This window comes from Ailuropoda melanoleuca, chromosome 8, assembly GCF_002007445.2.
Source record: "Ailuropoda melanoleuca isolate Jingjing chromosome 8, ASM200744v2, whole genome shotgun sequence".
NCBI classification, from domain to species: domain Eukaryota; kingdom Metazoa; phylum Chordata; class Mammalia; order Carnivora; family Ursidae; genus Ailuropoda; species Ailuropoda melanoleuca.
In genome coordinates, this window is record NC_048225.1 from 42,903,979 (window position 1) to 42,920,480 (window position 16,502).

Below are 16,502 nucleotides of genomic sequence, written 5' to 3' on the forward strand. Positions count from 1 at the left end.
ATTAGTATAAAGAACAAATCTGGTCTCTGTTCTCAGTTTCCGGTACACAACTTCAAAAATCCTTGGAATTTCCTAAAGATAAGAGTGTCTGTTATGCTAATGAGGTGATTTACAGTGACAGATTTAGGATCAGGGCTGATCGCAAGAAAGACCAACCACATCATTTAATACACATCCTCTCTTTTCTGATCTGCCAACTCCCCAATAACCACCACAAATAATACTTGTCACTAGATAGCAAATTTACCTATTGACAATACAGTCAAGAGTCAACAAAGAAAGAAAAAAGATGTACAAACAAAATGGTACAAATTATATTGGTCATATATGTGTGTATAAAATTACATTTCTTTGGAAATTCAAAGAGTTTAAATTACTTGTTGGTGAATTCACCCCAACATTTTACACAAAATTCCTTTAGTATGCTTTGTATAAAAGAATATTTTCTGTGTACCTAAAGACTTTATTTTTATAACAGAGCCTACATTTTCTAATGCATTCAACCCACATTTAGCTCTATAACCAAGGTAGGCAAGTTTAAGTTCAAGGATTGGTGAAGGGGAGGTAGCTGGGACTGGCTTTACCCATGTGGAAATAATTGCTTTCCTGGACTAAAGCTCTTCCTATTAGGATCAAAACAAACTAATGTTATCTTAAGAGCCCTTCCAATTTTTGAAAAATAAAACCTAAGTGTTCCATACTTAGCCAGATATTGTCCAGATATTGTTTGTTTTGTTTAAGGAGAAAATTATGGCACATTTATTTTTGTATTAAATTAAAAGCAGAGTTCCTATTATGAAGAAAATAAGGGCACTTCAACAGATAATCATCTCCGTATAGAAAGGCACATGCAGAGTTGGTATAGAAAAGGCCACCAAGCTTTAACGTTGTGATCTGATATTTTTAAAACCTCAGCTTAGCCCCTTCCCACCTCTGCGCCAGAATTTTCCAAATAAAGTCTGTACACCAGGAGTACGTAGCAATGCCACAGCACATAACATGATGAGCCACTTAAAACAGATTTAGTGACAAAGATAAAATATTCCAGCAAGAATAAAATACAAGTTCTGAAGCTCAATGTTTTATTACGTAATTCTGGCATGGATTCTAAATTTTCCAAGCACCTGCAAAAATATAACATGCTGTTTTGACTCGTGGAATTAGAAAACTGAAAAAACCTATATATACACACACACACACATACATATACATACACACACCAAGATGGTACATAAACCAGTCTTCTGCTTCTGCGAGTTCAATATCTAAACCACCCAGATTGATGGCTATTAAGAAATAAACCTTTTTTTAAATTGTTTTTTTTTTAAAGATTTTATTTATTTATTTGACAGAGATAGAGACAGCCAGAGAGAGAGGGAACACAAGCAGGGGGAGTGGGACAGGAAGAAGCAGGCTCATAGCAGAAGAGCCTGATGTGGGGCTCGATCCCATAATGCCGGGATCACGCCCTGAGCCGAAGGCAGACGCTTAACCGCTGTGCCACCCAGGCGCCCCAAGAAATAAACCTTTTTTTAAATGAGCAAGATAGCAATCCCACAACCTCTTTGAAGCCTCTGAATGTTTCATCACCCTAAAGTAATAACCACTGGCTTCAGCTGTCTCTAACTTTCTGTTCTGCAATCAAAACTCATTTCTTCCCACCTTAGAGAAAGCTTTGGGACTTCCCTGCATTACCTTGCTTAAATACTCTGATTCCTAACCTTTCTCTCTAGATCATTTAACATCTTTATTTCTTCTCTCCTGTTCTAAAGGATGCTAACCATTTTCCCTACACGCTTCTTTTTTTTTTTTTTTGAAACTATATTCTATCTGTTGCTTGAAAGGAAGAAACACAGTAACTTTTCTGTGCTAAATTCTAATAGATTATTTGTATGGCTTGTCAATAAGGACACAATTTGGAAATCACTCCCAGAAGAAAAAACTATTAATAGACTTGAAGGAGTTATTCAGGAACATTCTAGAATGGTCAGAATTCCTTTTTTTTTTTTCCTTAGATGATATGGGGATATGGGAGGAAGCTAATCAAGCTAACAAACGCTATATTTCAAATGGCAATGGACATGTATAAAGCATCTGAATATTTTCTTCCCGTTAAAATACAATACATAAATCAGAAGTCTTCTTGCAAAAGGATAAGCCAATTTTCCTTAACAGGATCAACTGAGCCTTACTTAGTCTGCACTTCTGCAAGGTCAGGGTCTCACCATTCACAGTGGAACTTTTGTCCCACTAAGACTTGAAATACTCAGAACTAAGTTTCCACTACGTAATGACATTACCCTGTTTATCTAATAGAATTCTTAGGTTCATTGGTGAATTTCAACTTTTCTACCATCACACTTCCCCCTGCTATGTTTATTCTATGTATGGAAACAAAATCATCATCAGCAGAATACGGGTGAGTAGGAGACTTCAAGTCTGTAACTAAACATATATTCTGCATATTACTAAATTGTTGGCACAAAACAGTTGAGGGCACTGGCAATATAGGCTGACCAAAATATTTAAAGTCTGCCTTTCATTACCAATTCTCAGTTCACACACCATTATAAATAACCACAGTCCAATAATCTCCATATACTCCCTTTATTACAGAAAATGCTCAATCGTATTTAATTAACTAAAAAAGTATCAGTGCACCTGGGTGGCTCAGTCAGTTAAGCATCTAACTTGATTTCAGCTCAGGTCATGATCTCTGGGTCATGAGATCAAGCCCTGCCTCAGGCACTGCACTGGGCATGAAGCCTGCTTAAGATTTCCTCTCTCTCGGGGCGCCTGGGTGGCACAGCGGTTGGGCGTCTGCCTTCGGCTCAGGGCGTGATCCCGGCATTATAGGATCGAGCCCCGCATCAGGCTCCTCTGCTATGAGCCTGCTTCTTCCTCTCCCACTNTAAAAAAAAAAAAAAAAAAAAAAAAAAAAAGTTATCTGTTAGGACAGGCTAAATTCTAATAGGCTTACTTCGTGCCAAACATTGTGCTAACTGCTTTACACATATTATCTATTGGTTTCTCACAAAGTAATGCACGAAATGTATGCATTTTTCCCTATTTAAGGAAGAAGACACTGAGTAGCAAGGTCCTAAGTGGCAAGTTAGGGACTCAGCCACTAGACTATATATAAAGCTCCCTCAGAGCAGAAACCATATTAGTTTTACCTACCATTACAACCCAGCACCTAGTATAGTGCCTGACACTGAGGTAATATTTAGGGAAGGGAAGGAAGGGAATGGACACTAGATCTGACCCGAGTGCCATGTGTCAGAACTATCTTTAAGATGCTCTAATAAATATTTATTCATTTGATCAGATTTTACAAGCCACTAGTTCCTGGCATTCACCAAGCACCAGGCCACAGAGACTTCACTATTGAAATACTAACACTTTGCTTACTAAAGACTTACATGTTTCCTTAGGTGGTATTAAAAGAGAAATAGTAAAAATAAATAAAATATTTAACTAAGAAAAAAATAAATGTAATTTGAAAAATATAAATGTATGAAAGTTTACTTCTAGATTTCTTCATATAAAGAATTTTCATACACAAAAAAGAAAAAATACTTAAAAGTATACTAAATTGAATACAATATTTAACAATTTCAACAATGTTGGAAATGTATCTTAATAGCTGAATAAACAATTAGCTTTGTGAACAAGACAGAATATCAAATATGTAAATTTCATACTCTCTTCAAATACTCAATTCATGAAAAAAATCTGATTTCAAAAAAATATATCATTGTATTACAAATGTCATGATTTTTGAAATAATAGATTCCTAGTATTTACTACACATATAAATCTGTATTTATGGTTATACTTATCTTTGAGAGTTGATTAAATCAAAGTGATATTTGCCACATAAGTTCTAAATTCTATTACTGGTTCAGACATGTACTAAGATCCTTATTATGTGCTAGGAAGGTGCAAAACCTGAAAAAACAGAAATCCATACCAAAGAGTTCCTACTCTTACTACAGCAATTACATGAAAACAAAATATTCTATTAGTTATTTAAAGCATGTTCCAGAAAGGCAAAAAAAATGCTTCCATTCTTAAAAAACATGCAGAATACCTAATACCACACAGTGATATAAAGCAAAACTAGATACTGGATCGAATCCCCTACCTATCTTTCCAAAACAGCCACAGTCCATGCTGCTGTGTTCTGCTTTATATACAAAAATCTTTAAATACACTTTAAACTCCTTGCTATGTCTTCATCTGTTTCGTCTTACTCAAATTGTATGTTCCTTGAGTTCAAGGAAGACATAAGAGTGAAAAATACCTCTTTAAAATAGTTTACAGCAGTGGCTAGGCATTAAAATTAGTAGATTTCAGTAGTTCCATATAATAGATAGGTAGTTCTATAACAGATTCGTAGATCTATATAAATGTAGATACTGGAGCCCTAAGCTAGACCCAATGGACAAAGTCTTTGGGGATGGAGCCCATGCACCCAAATTTTATAGAGCTCCATGGGCAGTTCTCATGTACAGTAAAGGCTAAGAACCACATTTTTTAAAAAGTGGGGTGGCGTCTGTGTGGCTTAGTCAGTGAAGCATCCAACTCTTGATTTCAGCTCAGGTCCTGACCTCAGGGTCATGAATTCAAGCCCTGAGTGGGGCTCCACGCTGGGCATAGAGTCTACTTAAAAAAAGGGTTAGGGGGCTGGCAAGGGTGGATATACAAACCTGCCTAAAGTAGAAAATGTTAAAGCTGTATAGGACCTTAAAAATCAACTAATCAAGTCATTTTCTAAAGTATGAATCTGAAACTGTGAGAAGTTAAGTAAAACGTCCAAGATCACATAGTTATCAAAGCCAGGAAGAGAACCCACAAGGACTAGCGCAGACTAGCACCCTTTCCAGCACACAAAGCTAGCTGTTCCACTTAGGAAGGAGATAAAAGTATTAATTCTTGATTCACAAGGAATCAATGTAAGCATTCATATAGTAAATTCTCAGGGAAATGTGAATTTAAAACAACAACAACAACAAATTACAAATTACAGTTGACCCTTGAATAACGCACAGTCAAAAATCTGCATATAACTTTTGACTCCCCAAAAACTCAACTACTAATAGTCTACAGTTGACTGCAAGCCTTTTAATATAGTCAATTAACACATATTTTGTATGCTGTAAGTTTTATATATTGTATTCCTACAATAAAGTAAGCTATAAAAAATGTTAAGAAAATCATAAGGAAGACAAAAAACATTTACTGCATTTATCAAAAAAAAAAAATCCACATATTATTGGGCCCATGCAGTTCAAACCTGTGTTGTTCAGGGGTCAACTGTACTTTATTGAAGCTTAAATATCTCCTTTGGAAAGAACAGTGATAAAAGATCTAAAATGGAAAGTTGCTTTGATGTATAAATGAGCTGAATAAAGTGTCCAAAAAGGTACTAAACAAATGTTACTTCAACACCACACCGTACGCCCCCCTTCTTTTTAATTCTACATCAAGATATCTCTCCTTAACTCTCAACTATGACCATATTTACACTTTCTCCTAATGACTAGCAATGCCCTCTCACCTCTTCTCCTTCATAATGCTCATAACTTTCTTCAAGGCCCAGCTGAAGATGTGCTTCCTAAGAAATCTTCTAAACTCACTTAACCTTACTCTAATTACTTGTTTCTTTCTCTATTATTTAAATTACTCGTACTCTTAAACCATATACTTCTTTATAACTTCTTTTGAAGGTATGTAATTGTAATTACTTTCTAGTTGCTTTCTATGTTTTTATTTTCTTCCATAATTACAACATAAGTTTACTAATGGGTTAGAATATAGGCTCCCAAAGGCAGGGATATTGGTTTGTTTTGCTCACCGATGAATCACAGACACCTAAAACAATGCTGGAAATATAGAAGCTGCTCAATAAATACTTGCTGAATGAATGGGAAAGGATTATTTCTCCTTCCATTCTTCTACCCAAAATTCCAAATGTAATGCTAAAGACACAGATACGAAAAATTAAACTTTTTGAAAAACATGAAAATACATAGGCTTGACATTTTAGAAATTCATAAAAATTTTTAAAAATTGGGGCACCTGCATGGCTTAGTCCATTGAGCGTCAGACTCTTGGGCTCAGGTCATGATCTTAGGGTCTTCTAATCGAGCCACGAAGTCATGATCTTAGGGTCTTGGAATCAAGCCCCGAGTCAGGCTCTGCACTCAGTGGGGAGTCTGCTTCTCTCTCTCTCTCTCCCTCTCCCCCTCCCCGTACTCTTGCGTTCTCTCTTTCAAATAAATAAATAAATCTTTTTAAAAAATTTTTAAATTAACTGAACTATAACAAATGAATAAACTCATTGGCTATAGGAAGTCATTTAGCTTCTTTATTACACACTCCCAGTGATTCTTTGTTATCACTCTAAGAACTGAATATATAGTGTCAGCTGATAAACAGAAGGTAAAGGATTAAATTAAGACATAGAGTTTGAAGTCCTACCTTCCTAAGGTAAAGAATTTCTAAACTTTGTTTTCTCTCAAACTTTGAATTAAGAACAATCTAATGAAAAACCACCAATTCCTGGCTTATTTGGGTCTTAAATTATGTAAAAGAACAGCAGATATTTTTTAAAATACATAAATTTAAGAGAGTAACTCTTTCAACAAAATACTTGTTTCACCCTACACAGTATGAAACACTAGGAAGATGAAAACAGGATCACATCTTTCCTGAAGAAGTTACAAAAGTACGGTTTTTGAGACAAGCACATGTAATATTTACTGATAAAGATAATTTTTCAAGTTATTCCCCCAATAAACACATTTAAAAAAATTCTACCCAAACAAACTGCTTCCTAGCCTATGTAATTTAATCAAGATACAAAAGATCCAGCCCACATACAAGACTATACAAAGAAAATATCAACATGGTTAGACTTTACTGACTAAACAGAACTGTGGACTGTCAGTATTTTTTTCCATTAATTTTAAATCAGATATTTCTCTACACATACGAAGGGAGAACAGTGATACTCAGAATGTGTAAAAAAAATCGTGGCTGATTACATAATCTTAGAGGTCTTAAGTACTCTGCTACTTTTCAATTGTCAAGCTACAGGATAACTGAATAATTAGAAAACTCTAAGTAAGTCAATTACATTGAGGGAGATTATACTGTATACTGGAATAAATGGGCGTTAGAGTCACACTGGCGCTCAAATCCAACTCTCCCATTTCCTAGCTGTTTGATCACAGGCAAAATGTTTAAACCCTCTGAGCCTCATTTTACCTATAAAATCATAGGTATAATATAGGAAAATATAGGAAATATATTTATAATATAGGAAAATAATAATATAGGAAAATAATAATTTCCCCCTTGCAGAATTATGGTGAAGATTTTAAAAAGATAACGTGTCACTCCTTTGCTTAAATCCTCCAATGATTCACCATAAATTATAAAGTCAGTTCCAAACCCCTTCGAAAACTATCTTCTTATTTTCTGAGAAAGGAACCATGTTTTCTGGTCTCAACATTTCTTAAAACACCCAAGTAGAAATGCCCAATGACTAGACAAAATGTAGGCTTAGAGTCAGAACACAGGGAAGGTTAGAGACAAGCAAAGTTCAGTGTCATTGTGCAACCAGACAATAACTTATTCAAAGACTGATCTTTTCATAATTTGGATATACCAGTCTTTATCCTTCCTACTTGATTGCATTGTCATGGAGTTACTTCTTAATCTCTGCTTAACAGAAATTTTCACAGTAATGGGCTAGAACAATTTTTTAAGTGCCCTAGGACAAGTAAACTGCTTACCCCTCGCCTCCCTTAGCATTTCATAAATTTTCCAATATGATAAATATGGTTATTTCAGCTTCTGTTTAAATAATCCATTAAATTGTTAATCTTTTAGCTTTTCTCCTATTCCCAAATGAATTCTCTATTGTTGCCCTGATACTAAAATTTAGCACATTCCAAGTGGAATCTGGGCTCTAGTTACTTCCAGACTCAATATAACTAAGCGTTTTCTACTCTCTGCCACCAGATTTTTTTTCCAGGTATTCATGCAATTGTTTCCTCAACCGGAGAGTAAGCACCTCTAAAGGCAAGAACGATGTTATATATCCTCTATTTCCACAGCACTTAGACCAGCAGCTCCAAAAATCTATGCCACTTGTATACACACATATTTAATAATATCTTTGTTTTTCATTGTCTTAATTTTCTATTTTCCAAGTCAAATAATTAAATTAAAACTATTTTGTAGCCCATCCTACCATTTACTGAATACTTACATGTCACTGTACTTTTTAAACTAAAAAATATATTTTATCGACTCTAACATATCAGACTTATAAAAATCTCACAATTGAAGAGATATTAAAACATGAAAAATAGTAAATGGTAACTATAAGGTATCACTGATTAGAAGACACATACCATTTTCAGAGATCTTAAAAAAACATGCACCCTACAGTTATAACCTCATTTAAGAAACCGAAAGTCAGAGAGTGCTAAAAAACTCTGTCCAAGGCGTGCCTGGGTGGCTCAGTAGGTTGTGCTTCAGCTCAGGTCATCATCTCAGGATCCTGGGGTCAAGCACCACATCTGGCTCCCTGCTCAGCAGGGAGTCTGCTTCTCCTTCTCCCTCTACCCACCCTGCAGCTTGACCACACATGCTCTCTCTCGCTCTAATAAATAAATAAACAAAAAACTTAAAAAAAAAAAAAACTCTCTCCAACATTAATACCTCTTAATGAGGTTAGTAACCTGTGGTAACCCCCAGTAACTGGGAGGGAGAAATGGATCAAAAGCCAGCTGCTTTAACTACTTCCTCTCCATTATATGAAATACGTACATATTCAATATGTGTTGATATGCTCAAAAGATTACTTTTAAAACTATCTTGCATACATTTCCCCAACCTTCGTACAATAGAAGATAACATTCAGAAATGTATTGCTCCGCCAAAAGAAAATACACAGTAATTACTAAAATTTGAAATTCCTTTTGACATATTCTAAACAGACAAATATGCCTGACTTTATTAGTGGGATTTTTTTTTCCTCAAAATAGCACCACATACTGCAGTTTGTTGAGAATACAAAGGGATCACTTAAGTCTTTTTCATGGATAAAATATATATTACAAGTTAATACCAAAGTGCCTCGCCAATATACAATTCAACATTTAAAAGTATATGATTTCCAAATGATTGTACATTTTCACCCAACAAGCAGATATACTGATCAATAAAATTTATAATCATACAATAATACAATTTCAGTTAACTCCTCAGATAGTCACTTCTATTAAATATTTAGGTTACTGAATTATAAATACTACATTAAATAGCACAGAATTTAATTCTAGAATAAGGAACACTATATTTTATCCTTAAGTATTTGCTAGTGGAATAATGTGACAATGTTCAGCAATGTGACATAATGTTCAACATCAACCTAAGTATGTCTTAGTGAGAAAGTGAATTAAGAAAAGGCAGACAGAGTAGTACTCAGGCTGGTAACAATTCTGGAATGAAAATTTATTTCAGTAGTAGCATTTTTCTAAGAATTGGTAGGAGCATTTAGAAAAGTGAAAACTTTGAATCTGTCTCTTAACTGAGCCTCAACTATAAAACAGACTAAATTCCATTTCTCCTACCTTCTCTCTCGTTTCTCTCTGTGATAAATGTCAACATTATAAATTATTTTATCCTAAGAAAGAAGTATCAAATATTTGAAAGGAAAAAGTACAGGACTATTTTCACTAAAAAAATATACATTTGCAGAAATTATTATTAAGTAAATTGTCATCTTCCTTTAAGAGTAAAAGCAATTGATAACCAAATATTAAAAGATTTTACAATTTGCTTTCAACCCAAGACCTGGTTCCAATACGACTGAACTAAAATATAAAATAGATTTGTACATCAGATTCACTCAGTATTATGTACATCATTGTGTTTCTCAATTTGTTATATAAAGTATCACAGAATTCACCACATTTTTTGTTTTAAAAACAGCATACTATGAAATAAATAATATTTATGTCAAAATTCTCATCTTACCTCACCATTTCTTAACGTTGTGATGGTTCCTCTTGCTACTGCCATTCTAAATAGTGTTTCTGTGGCCTATGATTTTAAAAAAGCAAAAATATATCATTTATAATCTGTACTCAAACTGTGAAAAACATTCATTACTATTACATATCCAGCAACTGCTAGAGAAGACTCAGTAAGTCACAATAAGAGCTATATGATCTACATTATATTTCAGAAATATAATTTCCAGAACCTTTTAATAGCTTTAAAAGAGCTCGGGCGCCTGGGTGGCTCAGTCAGTTAAGCGCCTGCCTTCCGCTCAGGTCACGATCCCAGGGTCCTGGGATTGAGCCCCCCATGAGGCTCCCTGCTCAGCGGGGAGCTGGTTTCTCCCTCTCCCTCTGCTCCTTCCCCCTGCTCGTGCTCTCTCTGCCTCTCTGTCTCAAATAAATAAATAAAAATCTTTAAAAAATAATAATAACAATAAAGAGCTCAAACAGAATTGTTTCAAAGGTTATTTTAATCTGCTGGTATTCATCCATGTCTACATAGTTTCAAATTAGTACACTTAGATAAGTTTAAACCTTGGTTTGATTAACAAAGATTAAGTAAAAAGATAGTACTTGGATTGAATTCAGAAATTATCATTTATTCTGATTTATAGTTTCCATTTAAGTTCAGTTCAAATCATTTGACTGCTACTGAAATACTGACAGAAGATGAAGTAATTCAGGGACTCCATATATAAAGTAACACCCAAACGGAGTTATTGCTTTCTATATACTAACAATGAACAATCCTAAAAAGAAACTAACAATTCTAAATAAGCTTAATCAACGAAGCAAAAGACTTATGTGTTCACTGAAAACTACACACACTGCTAAAATTAATTAAAGAACACATAAATAAATGGAAAGGCATCCTGTGCTCATGAACTAGAAGACAATTGTTAAGAAGTCAACACCACCAAAAATGATCTATAGGAGCAATGTAATCCTACCAAAATCCCAATGACTTTTTTTTACAGAAATACAAAAATCCATTCTAAATTCATACAGAGATACGGAGTTAAGATAGCGGAGGAGTAGGGGTCCCCTTTTTTAGCTGGTCCCCTGAGTCGAGCTGGATAGGTACCAGACCATCCTGAACATCCACGGAATCAGCCTGAGACATAGGAAGATACATCTGGATCTCTACAAATGAACATCTCCAGCAATGAGTATTGAGGTACGAAACGGGGAGCCATGAAGCCACGCACAGATATTGGAAGATAAATGGAAGGGGGAGGGAGCCGCCCGTTCGGGTGCCGGGAAGCGGTAGCCACCTGCACGGGGGAGCGGGTGTTCTCGTAGATGGGCACCCGCGAGACAGCAAACTGAGACCGTGAGCCAGGGAACGCTTGCGACCAGTCTGAAAACTCGAGCTCTGGAACGCCCGCGAACCACACTGAAACAGAGCTCCGGAGCGTGCGGGGGCAGCTGGTGGCTGGCGGTGTTAGAAACACAAAGGACAGACGTGCCGGCCCTGGAAGTGAGGGCTGGGACACCAGCTGTGGGGAGCACATCCAGGACGCTGCAGGGTTGAGCAGCACCAAGAGAAACAGAGTTAAAGTGGCCAAAACATCAGTGGAGGATGGTCCGCGATCCCTCTGTTCTGAGACAGAGGCTGAGATTAGGCCACTGCTGCTCTCTCAGAAGAGGCACAGCAAACCGCCAGGGAAAGCCTCCAGAGAAAAAAAGCCTGGAAATACCGGCTTGCAGTGTGCCCATCCCAATCCCCCCACCCGCCACAGGGGACACGGAGACTCTACCCAAACAGGGTTGTAGCAGGCCCCTCCCCCAGAAGGCAGGCTGAAAAATCAAGAAGCCCACATCCCTAAAGTCCCTATAAAACAAGGGCGCACTGCCTGGGTCCTGGTCAATAATTTGGGCTCTGGACAACCCCGCAACCTCTCCTCATCAGAATGACGAGGAGAAATTCCCCCCAGCAAAGAAAAGACAATGAGTCTGTAACCTCTGCCACAGAATTAATGGATATGGATATAACCAAATTATCAGAAATGGAGTTCAGAATAACAGTGGTCAAGATGATGTGTAGACTTGAAAAAAGTATTAATGAAAATGTTAATGAGAATATAGAATCTCTAAGGGTGGAAAAGAGAGCAAATCTGGCAGAAATTAAAAATTCGATGAATCAAATGCAGTCAAAACTAGAGGCTCTAACGGCCAGGGTGAATGAGGCAGAAGAACGTATCAGCGAATTGGAGGATGGGTTATTAGAAGAGAAAGCTAAAATAGAAACTTGGCTCAAAAAAATCCATGCTCAGGAATGTAGGTTATGGGAGATTACTGAATCAATGAAAAGATCCAATCNAGGGTCACCGAGGCAGAGGAACGCGTTAGCGAATTGGAGGATGGGTTAGTAGAAGAAAAAACGAAAATAGAAGCTGGTCTTAAAAAAATCCACGCCCACGAATGTAGATTACGGGAGATTACTGACTCTATGAAACGATCCAATGTCAGAATCATCGGCATCCCTAAGGGGGTGGAGAAAAACAGAGGTCTAGAAGAGATATTTGAACAAATTGTAGCTGAAAACTTCCCTAATCTTAGCAAGGGAAACAAACATTCGTGTCCAAGAGGCAGAGAGGACTCCTCCCAAGCTAAACCATGACAAAGCTAGCCACATCACGTCATAGTGCAGTGCGCAAATATTAGATGCAAGGATACAGCACTGAAAGTNAGATCCAAGGATACAGTATTGAAAGCGGCCAGGGCAAAGAAATTTCTCACGTACCAAGGCAAAGGTATCAGAATTACGTCAGAACTGTCTACACAGACCTGGAATGAGAGAAAGGCTTGGGGGTGCATTTTTAAAGCTCGTTCAGAGAAAAACACGCAGTCAAGGATCCTTTATCCAGCAAGGCTGTCATTCAGAAATGATGGACAGACAAAGACATCCCAGAATCGCCAGTCATTGACCAATTTTATAACCATGAAACTAGCCCTACAGGAGATATTAAGGGGGGTTCAAAAAAGTAAAAAGGCCCCAAGAGTGATACAGAACAGAAAGTCACAATCTATAGAAATAAAGATTTTACAGGCAACAAGGCATCATTAAAATCNATGGCATCATTAAAATCATATCTGTCAATAATCTCTATCAATGTAAATGGCCTAAATGCTCCCATAAAACACCACAGGGTTGCAGATTGGATAAAAAGACATGACCCATCATCCATTTGCTGCCTACAAGAGACTCATTTTGGACCTAAAGATAACAGACTTAGAGTAAGGGGATGGAGTACCATCTTCCACGCAAATGGACCTCAAAAGAAAGCTGGAGTAGCAATTCTCATATCAGATAGACTGGATTTTAAACTAGAGGCCATAGAGAGAGATACAGAAGGGCACTATATTATTCTTAAAGGAAGTATTCAACAAGTGGATATGACAATTATTAATATATATGCCCCCAACAGGGGAGCAGCAAGATACACAAGCCAACTCTTAACCAAAATAAAGAGACATATAGATAAGAACACAGTAATAGTAGGGGACCTCAACACCCCACTATCAGAAATAGACAGAACACCCTGGCAAAAACTAAGCAAAGAATCAAAGGCTTTGAATGCCATACTCGACGAGTTGGACCTCATAGATATATATAGAACACTACACCCCAGAACCAAAGAATACTCATTCTATTCAAATGCCCATGGAACATTCTCAAGAATAGATCATGCTCNGCCAATGGACCTCAAAAGAAAGCTGGGGTAGTAATTCTCATATCAGACAGATTGGATTTTAAACTAAAGACTATAGAGGTAGACACAGAAGGGCACTATATTATTCTTAAAGGATGTATTCAACAAGTGGATATGACAATTATAAATATATATGCCCCCAACAGGGGAGCAGCAAGATACACAAGCCAACTCTTAACCACAATAAAGAGACATATAGATAAAAACACACAAATAGTAGGGGACCTCAACACTCCACTTTCAGCAATAGATAGATCACCTAAGGAAGAAATCAGCAAAGAAACAAGGGCCTTGAATGCCATACTCGATGAGTTGGACCTCATAGATATATATAGAACACTACACCCCAGAACCAAAGAATACTCATTCTATTCAAATGCCCATGGAACATTCTCAAGAATAGATCATGCTCTGGGACACAAAACAGGTCTCAGCCAATACCAAAAGATTGAAATTATCCCCTGCATATTCTCAGACCACAACGCTCTGAAATTGGAACTCAACCACAAGGAAAAATTTGGAAGAAACTCAAACACTTGGAGACTAAGAACCATCCTGCTCAGGAATGATTCGATAAACCAGGAAATCAAAAAGCAATTTAGNATCATGCTCTGGGACACAAAACAGGTCTCAGCCAATACCAAAAGATTGAAATTATCCCCTGCATATTCTCAGACCACAACGCTCTGAAATTGGAACTCAACCACAAGGAAAAACCTGGAAGAAACTCAAACACTTGGAGGCTAAGAACCATCCTGCTCAAGAATGACTCGATAAACCAGGAAATCAAAAAACAAATTAAACAATTTATGGAGACCAACGAGAATGAAAACACAACGGTCCAAAACCTTTGGGATACTGCAAAGGCAGTCCTAAGGGGGAAATACATGCCCATCCAAGCCTCACTCAAAAGAACAGAAAAATTTAAATGCAGTTTTTATATTCTCACCTCAAGAAGCTGGAACAGCAACAGAGGGACAAGCCTAATCCACACACAAGGAAGCAATTGACANACAAGGAAGGAGTTGACCAAGATTAGAGCAGAAATCAATGAATTAGAGACCAGAACCACAGTAGAGCAGATCAACAGGACTAGAAGCTGGTTCTTTGAGAGAATCCATAAAATTGATAGACCACTGGCAAAACTTGTCCAAAAACAAAGAGAAAGGACTGAGATTATTAAAATTATGACTGAAAAGGGAGAGGTCACGACCAGCACCATTGAAATTGCAAGGATTATTAGAAACTTTTATCAACAGCTATATGCCAAAAAACTAAACAATCTGGAAGAGATGGAGGCCTTCCTGGAAACCCATAAACTACCAAGACTGAAACAGGAAGAAACTGATTTTTTATTTTTTTAAATTAACTATGAAGAAATTGAGTCAGTGATAAACAACCTTCCAAATAATAAAACTCCAGGCCCAGACGGTTTTCCTGGGGAATTCTACCAAACATTCAAAGAAGAAATAATACCTATTCTCCTAAAGCTATTTCAAAAAATAGAAACAGAAGGAAAGCTACCAAACTCATTCTATGAGGCTAATATTACCTTGATCCCCAAACCAGGCAAAGACCCCCTCAAAAAGGAGAATTACAGACCGATTTCTCTNACAGAGATAGAGACAGCCAGCGAGAGAGGGAACACAAGCAGGGGGAGTGGGAGAGGAAGAAGCAGGCTCATAGCGGAGGAGCCTGATGTGGGGCTCGATCCCATAACTCCGGGATCACGCCCTGAGCTGAAGGCAGATGCTTAACCGCTGTGCCACCCAGGCGCCCCGAAACTGATTTTTTAAATAGGCCAATTAATTATGAAGAGGTTGAATCAGTGATAAACCACCTTCCAAATAACAAAACTCCAGGCCCGGATGGTTTGCCTGGGGAATTCTACCAAACACTCAAAGAAGAAATAATACCTATNCCTGGGGAATTCTACCAAACATTCAAAGAAGAAATAATACCTATTCTCCTAAAGCTATTTCAAAAAATAGAAACAGAAGGAAAGCTACCAAACTCATTCTATGAGGCCAATATTACCTTGATCCCCAAACCAGGCAAAGACCCCATCAAAAAGGAGATTTACAGACTGATTTCCCTAATGAATATGGACGCCAAAATCCTCAACACGATCCTTGCTAATAGAATCCAACAGTACATTAAAGGGATTATCCATCATGACCAAGTGGGATTCATCCCTGGGATGCAAGGGTGGTTCAACATTCGCAAATCTATCGCTGTCTTAGATTTAATCAACAAGAAAAGACTCAAGAACCATATGATCCTCTCAATTGATGCAGAAAAAGCATTTGACAAAATACAGCATCCTTTCCTGATTAAAACCCTTCAGAGTGTAGGAATAGAGGGTACATTTCTCAATCTCATAAAAGCCATCTATGAAAAGCCTACTGCAAGCATTATTCTCAATGGGGAAAAGCTGGAAGCCTTTCCCTTAAGATCAGGAACACGACAAGGATGCCCACTCTCGCCACTATTATTCAACATAGTACTAGAAGTCCTTGCAACAGCAATCAGAAGACAAAAAGGGATCAAAGGTATCCAAATCGGCAAAGAAGAAGTNCCCTTCAGAGTGTAGGGATAGAGGGTACATTCCTCAGTCTCATAAAAACCATCTATGAAAAGCCTACAGCAGATATCATTCTCAATGGGGAAAAGCTGGAAGCCTTTCCCTTAAGATCAGGAA

The 16,502-nt window shown here is 37.2% G+C and overlaps 1 protein-coding gene across 2 annotated transcripts in view; it reads right to left on the bottom strand.

Moving 5' to 3' along the window:
* Positions 1-16,502, bottom strand: part of TMEM135 (transmembrane protein 135) — a 248,001-nt gene that overhangs the window by 146,816 nt on the left and 84,683 nt on the right. For both annotated transcript variants that reach the window (XM_034666176.1, XM_034666175.1), the window contains exon 5: positions 10,060-10,125. In XM_034666176.1, coding sequence (XP_034522067.1) covers positions 10,060-10,125 — 66 coding nt within the window. The remainder of the gene's footprint in view (positions 1-10,059; positions 10,126-16,502) is intronic.